The 7,718-nt window shown below is 47.0% G+C and overlaps 1 protein-coding gene across 1 annotated transcript in view; it reads left to right on the forward strand.

Annotated features, from left to right (window-relative positions):
* Positions 1-1,066: 1,066 nt before the first annotated feature.
* The window catches only part of LOC308150126 (kinesin-like protein KIF19), a gene marked incomplete at both ends in the record, with an annotated part of 26,081 nt that continues 19,429 nt past the window's right edge, over positions 1,067-7,718 (forward strand). The window contains 7 exons of the mRNA XM_080522990.1: positions 1,067-1,108; positions 1,212-1,292; positions 3,273-3,383; positions 4,092-4,179; positions 4,428-4,564; positions 5,143-5,268; positions 6,078-6,170. Coding sequence (XP_080379116.1) covers positions 1,067-1,108; positions 1,212-1,292; positions 3,273-3,383; positions 4,092-4,179; positions 4,428-4,564; positions 5,143-5,268; positions 6,078-6,170 — 678 coding nt within the window. The remainder of the gene's footprint in view (positions 1,109-1,211; positions 1,293-3,272; positions 3,384-4,091; positions 4,180-4,427; positions 4,565-5,142; positions 5,269-6,077; positions 6,171-7,718) is intronic.

The following is a 7,718-nucleotide window of genomic DNA, read 5'->3' on the forward strand; positions in this document are numbered from 1 at the left end:
TGTGAGTTTATTCTGTTATTTATGCTATTCTATATTCTATATATGCTATATCTAATGTGTTGAGAAGCAATGGAAATGAATCAAGAAATTGATAGAGTAGGCTAACTTACATTATCATTGTTCTATATGCAACAGAACAGATCACCCAGCATTGCTAATGAAAATAATCAACAAATGTGAGTCTAATACCAATACTTGCTCAATAGGTCTTAAAATCTATTAAAAGTGGTCTTATAAAGGTCTTAAATGTAACTTGTTGAAACCTGCAGGAACCCGCATAATAATTTTGAGAACAGGTTGCTTACATTAATTATGAGGGTGTTAAGGTCAGGGCCATCGCTACTTACACGCGCATCATTGTTAAACCACTGTTAATGATAGAGCTAACCATCTACGGGCAAAAAAAAAGTGTCACCTTTTTGGACCATCGCCAGTTTGCACCCCTGGAGCTCTCAGGTCTTCTGATGCTGGTTTTCTCTGTGTACCACATGTACAAAAGAAGAGATTTGGTGAGGCTGCATTCTCATTTTATGCTCCCAGATTGTGGAATGCACTGTCAGTTTACATTAGGGATGCAACCTCAGCAAATATGTTCAAGTCAAGACTAAAAACCCATCTTTTTAATATTGCCTTTAAATGACTAAATAATTAAGTTAAGATTATAAAAACCCATCCTTTTAATATTGCCTTTAAATTACAAAATAATTAAATTAAGATGATCTAATGATTAAAGCACTTTGAGCTGCAACGTTTGCAGGAAAAGCGCTATACAAATAAAGTTATTATTATTATTATTATTAGGACGCTGGTTGAGTCATAACGACACCTGGTAAGGACAGCTCTCCTGGCCAATGCGCTTCACCGCCGCGCATGTTGACTAAGTACCAAAGGGATTAGTTGGAGATTTCCGACGATGAGGTTAAGTAACGTCCTCACTGCAGCTATACGGTCTGTGCACCACAAGAGCCGGTGAAGGAACAACTGGTACATAAGCGAAAACTGCCGCAGATTGACTGTTTGGATCAAATGAGTATTTCAACAGAGGGGGTTGGAGGACTTTGCAATCATGAAGGATGTTCCTGGGGTGTCAATAGACCACCAACTGACGGTGAGATCCCAATCTCATTATGGCCTTTTAGCGAAACATGTAATACGCCTATCGCATGAAATGACGGGCTGAAAGTGGATATCATATTTGAACAATATTGCAGGTGGCGTTGCGTATCCGACCGCTGAACGAGGCCGAGCAGGAAGAGGGAGCTTTGGTGGTCGCGACCCGGGTGGACGAACAGGTAAACAAGGGGCTCAGGGGGCCGTGAGTCACCTGTCTGTCGTCCCTGAAGTCTGTGTGTGTGTGCGTGTGTGTGTGTGTGTGTGTGTGTGTGTGTGTGTGTGTGTGCGTGTGTGTGTGTGTGTGTGTGTGTGTGTGTGTGTGTGCGTGTGTGCGTGTGCGTGCGTGCGTATGCGTCTGTTTACTGTACCTGCAGCAGCAAAGGCACCCTCGAGACGGTCTCATCGGTAGAGGTCTCATTAGGAAACATATTATTCGAGCTTTATTTTCACATAGTCAATATGGCCGATGTCAAATGAATAGTCATAGATGATGTCCTGTTTGAACTAATAGCTCAAAAGAATTGACATTATACAGGCGTATAATCAGGGCTGCCAAGTTTCACCAAAAGTTTGGAGTGAGATTTTTTGGCGGTGGAGCGACCCAAAACTGTGCACGTTTTGGCGGCAGCGGCCCCTCTCTCCCACCCAATTATTTGTGCTAGTTTCCTGCAATATTACATGTTGTTCATAATAAACCAGCACAAGAAATGAAAATAATTAACATTTTATAAAACAAGACAAAGATTCAGACAATAATATCATATTTATCATATCATAATATCATATTTATGAAATCAACATATACAGTAGCCTACAGACTCTAAAAGAAAATTGGGCCCCATCAACAGGACTCAGCCCCTTGGTCAGCAGCAGAAAGACCCTTGGTCATCATCTTATATACAGTGCATTGCTCATAGATGGCTATCATATTATACAGTACATACCAGGGTTTTTCCTGGGTCAGAATGAGGCCTTGGTGGTTGATCTTGTGCGCGCGTAGCGCGGCCACATATTTTTTTAGGGACCCCCAATTGTTGTATTTGTATTGTAAATTGCAATTACTATTTATTATTATTATTAATGTACCTGGTTATGTTACAGTAGAGAAACAAAAAACACTTACCAAAACTGAGTATTTACTAGCTAAGATTGGCAAAAGATTGGCGTGGTGCAACCGAAATTAGTAAACAACTAGTTTGAAACTAGCTAGTAACAACTAGGGGTTTAGTAACTACTAAATGCCTGCATTTAGTAATGACTTACGCCAAATTGGTGCAACCCAGTCCAGTAGGCTACCAGATACGATGTTGTAATGTATGCACATATTTTGCTACCACGGTTGCCAGACGGAATTGACAATGTCCAGCCCAACCGGTCTAAAAGCTGCCGAATCCACCCGTCCAGTGTGACCAAAAGTAGCCCACTCTGGCAACACTGCTTCCTACGTTCTTGCAGCTCGCGGGAACACAGGTTCTTCCATCAGCGCTCGCCTGCCGCTTCGATTGCAGACTCAAGTTAACGCGCGTGCAGAAAGATGCCACGAAACTCATGTCCGGTAGCTTTCTTTCAAGGAATTTCAAAAATAAAAGTCCCGTAAAACAAATTGTTATTTCTCGCCGTGAGAAATAGAGATGCCGCGTGAGAGCGTGAGAACTGGTTGAAATGCGTGAGTCTCACGGCGATTGCGTGAGACTTGGCAGCTCTGCGTATAATTTAGTGTATAACTGTTATCATGTGTATCTCCGTGTGTCCCTTTGAGGTGGGGTAGAGAGGTGCAAGTAGCAACGACCGACACTCACTTTTGCTGCAATCTGCTGGGTCCATGTTAGGAGATGGTTGTCTGAATGTTGGGTCCATGTTAGGAGATGGTTGTCTGAATGTTTGGTCCATGTTAGGAGATGGTTGTCTGAATGTTGGGTCCATGTTAGGAGATGGTTGTCTGAATGTTGGGTCCATGTTAGGAGATGGTTGTCTGAATGTTGGGTCCATGTTAGGAGATGGTTGTCTGAATGTTGGGTCCATGTTAGGAGATGGTTGTCTGAATGTTGGGTCCATGTTAGGAGATGGTTGTCTGAATGTTGGGTCCATGTTAGGAGATGGTTGTCTGAATGTTGGGTCCATGTTAGGAGATGGTTGTCTGAATGTTGGGTCCATGTTAGATGGTGGTTCTGATGGACCCGTGTGACGACCCAGACGACGTGCTGAGAGCCAATCGCTCGCGGGAGAAGACCTACATGTTTGACAAGGCGTTCGATTGGACGGCCTCTCAGGTACCCCCCCCCTCCCCGTTCATTTCTCTTTCTCATCCCCCTCTCTCTCATGCCTCTTTCTCATCCCTCTCTCATCCCCCTCTCTCTCATCCCTCTCTCTCATCCCCCTCTTTCTCATCCCTCTCTCTCATCCCTCTTTCTCATCCCTCTTTCTCATCCCTCTCTCTCATCCCCCTCTCTCTCATCCCTCTCTCTCATCCCTCTTTCTCATCCCTCTCTCTCATCCCCCTCTCTCTCATCCCCCTCTCTCTCACCCCTCTCTCTCATCCCTCTCTCTCATCCCCCTCTCTCTCATCCCTCTCTCTCATGCCTCTTTCTCATTCCCCTCTCTCATCCCTCTCTCTCATCCCTCTCTCTCATCCCTCTCTCTCATCCCCCTCTCTCATCCCCCTCTCTCATCCCCCTCTTTGTCATGCCTTTCTCTCATCCCTCTCTCTCATGCCTCTCTCTCATTCCCCTCTTTCTCACCCCTCTCTCTCATGCCTCTCTCTCACCCCTCTCTCTCATCCCCCTCTCTCTCATCCCTCTCTTTCATCCCTCTCTCTTTATTAGACTGTGGTGACGTTCTTAGTGTATTCTGCCCTCTTACCTGCCACTCTCTCCACTCCTCCACTTCAACATGTCCTTTCTGCTCCCGATTACTCCTCTTTTCATCTCATCCCCTCATTTCTTCTCCTCCTCCTCCTCCCCTCCTCCTCTCTCCATCAGGAGGATGTGTATGTGGCCACCACTAAGAACCTGATCGAGGGGGTCATATCTGGGTACAATGCCACAGTGTTTGCATATGGGCCGACAGGTAACACACACACACACACACACACACACACATGAGCGCACACACACACACGTCCTTGTGAAGTAGGACAGATGACTCAAGCACACCCACACACACACACACACACACGTACGGCGTGGGACAGACTGTATAAGCGGCACTCTCTCTCTCACACACACACACACACACACACACACACACACACACACACACACACACACACACACACACACACACACACAGTGTGGTAACAGTGTGTCTCTCTGTAGGGGCGGGGAAGACCTACACCATGCTGGGGGTGGAGTCTGAGCCCGGCATCTACATCAGAACCCTCACCGACCTGTTCACTGCCATGGACACCAGCACCCAGGACATGGACTACACTGTCCACATGAGCTACTTGGAGGTCCTCACACACACTCACACACACACACACACACACACACACACACACACACACACACACACACACACACACGCACACACACACACACACACACCCAGGACATGGACTACACTGTCCACATGAGCTACCTGGAGGTCCTCACACACACACACACACACACACACACACACACACACACACACACACACACACACACACACACACACACACACACACACACCCAGGACATGGACTACACTGTCCACATGTCCTACCTGGAGGTCCACACACACACACACACACACACACACACAGAATACAAACACATTCTATGCTTGCATGTACACACACTCTCGCACACACTAGCATCTTTCCACAGTCACTGTGGCTACATTGGCAGTCTTGGCAAACAACACTACATGCACACACACACACACACACATTCTATGCTTGCATGTACACACTCACGCACGCACGCACACACACACACACACACACACACACATTCTATGCTTGCATGTACACACTCACGCACGCACACACACCTAGCTGCAGGTTAACCTAACTATGTGTCATATTCAGCGTGTGTCTGTGTTCAGATCTATAATGAGATGATCCGGGACCTGCTGAACCCGTCCTCGGGGTACCTGGACCTGCGGGAGGACTCCAGGGGGGAGATCCGCATCGCTGGCATCACCCAGGTCTCCACCAAGAACGCCAAGGAGGTGAGGGGGGGGGTGACATCACACAGCTGCACACACCAATCAGGTCACAGATGTGTGACATCACCACAGACATCCACCCATCAAGCCAATCAAGTGGGGGAACGGACAACACAAGATCTCTATTAGTGACCATAACGCACACACACACACACACACACACACACACACACACACACACACACACACACACACACACACACACAGAAACAAGCACACACACACACACAGACACACACACACAAGCATACACACACACACACACACACACAAGCACACACATTTTAAATGCTTTATTTATGTCCACATACCATGTACAATATCTAAAGGACATAAATACTATCAGTGCATTTTGACATTATGAAAACAGTCAGTTACAGTAGTGCTGAGCCAACAACCAGTTATGCTACACACAGGATTCTGTTATTCACACCAGATGACACCAGATGACACCGCCTTCTCCATATTGAGAGGCTACCAATAACAGCAGATACTGAGCAATACTTTGCTAACTGTTTGGCCCTTCTCTTAGATAGACCAGCCATTTGAAGGCCTCTGACAACAAACTTATGAACATGCTGCCAAATATGAAAACTAAAAGTTTACATCTGTAACCCAGTTACACACACACACACACACACACACACACACACACACACACACACACACACACACACACACACCTCTGAGTAGGCAGGGTTAGCTCTAGAGTCTATTGAAGGTGAGATCCAGTACCAGTCAAACGTTTGGGACACACTTTCCCATTCAGTTGAATGTATTTATGTATTCATGATTATGTGTTGTGTTCTTAGATCATGCAGTTGCTGACGAAGGGGAATAAGCAGCGTACCCAGGAGCCCACAGCAGCCAACCGCACGTCCTCGCGCTCCCACGCCATCCTCCAGGTAACCAGAACCACACACAGGATCCTACAGGTGACCAGAACCACACACACGATCCTACAGGTAACCAGAACCACACACAAGATCCTACAGGTGACCAGAACCACACACAGGATCCTACAGGTAACCAGAACCACACACAGGATCCTACAGGTGACCAGAACCACACACAGGATCCTACAGGTAACCAGAACCACACACAGGATCCTACAGGTCACCAGAACCACACACAGGATCCTACAGGTGACCAGAACCACACACAGGATCCTACAGGTGACCAGAACCACACACAGGATCCAACAGGTAACCAGAACCACACACAGGATCCTACAGGTAACCAGAACCACACACAGGATCCTACAGGTAACCAGAACCACACACAGGATCCTACAGGTGACCAGAACCACACACAGGATCCTACAGGTGACCAGAACCACACACAGGATCCTACAGGTAACCAGAACCACACACAGGATCCTACAGGTAACCAGAACCACACACAGGATCCTACAGGGACTACAACTTTTTATTTGTATAGCACTTTTCCTGCAAACGTTGCAGCTCAACGTGCTTTAATCATTATATAATCATAATTTAACTATTTAGTCATTTAAAGGCAATATTAAAACGATGGGTTTTTAGTCTTGACTTGAAAAAATTAGCTGAGGTTGGATCCCTAATGTAAACTGGCAATATCAGTATCATATATCTCGAAAAAAAATAAAAAAATGTATGAAGACAAACATTGTTTGTGTATATTGCAGCTGTAGCCTGTATTGTAGTGTTTTGGGGGGTTAATGTCCAACCGAGTAGAGTAGAGCATCTTTACACCAGGCCATTGGAAAAGGAAATTATTTGATGTCAATTTGGGGTCGCGAGACAAAACAGGTTTGGGAAACCCTGTGTGTTAAACACACCAGGAAGTGACAGGAAGTCCTTTCCACCAAGTTCAGAGTTGCCACCTCTGAGCTAGGCCTTAACCTGGTCTTGTGGCGCACACACTGGGTTCAAACCCGGTCTGTCCCAACAGTCACCCTCCAGGGCCTCATTCCTCTCTCTCTCTCATCCCTCTCTCTCATCCCTCTCTCTCACCCCTCTCTCTCATCCCTCTCTCTCATCCCTCTCTCTCACCCCTCTCTCTCATCCCTCTCTCTCACCCCTCTCTCTCACCCCTCTCCCATCCCTCTCTCTCACCCCTCTCTCTCATCCCTCTCTCTCACCCCTCTCTCTCACCCCTCTCTCTCACCCCTCTCTCTCATCCCTCTCTCTCATCCCTCTCTCTCATCCCTCTCTCTCATCCCTCTCTCACCCCTCTCTCTCATCCCTCTCTCTCATCCCTCTCTCTCACCCCTCTCTCTCATCCTCATCCCTCTCATCCCCCTCTTTCTCATCCCCCTCTCTCATCCTCCTCTCTCTCATCCCTCTCTCACTTCTCTCTCATCCCTCTCTCACCCCTCTCTCTCATCCCTCCCTCTCACCCCTCTCTCTCATCCTCATCTCTCTCATCCCCCTCTTTCTCATCCCCCTCTCTCATCCTCCTCTCTCTCACCC

The sequence above is a fragment of the Nansenia antarctica genome (assembly GCF_963989245.1).
Source record: "Nansenia antarctica genome assembly, chromosome: 2".
Taxonomy (NCBI): domain Eukaryota; kingdom Metazoa; phylum Chordata; class Actinopteri; order Argentiniformes; family Microstomatidae; genus Nansenia; species Nansenia antarctica.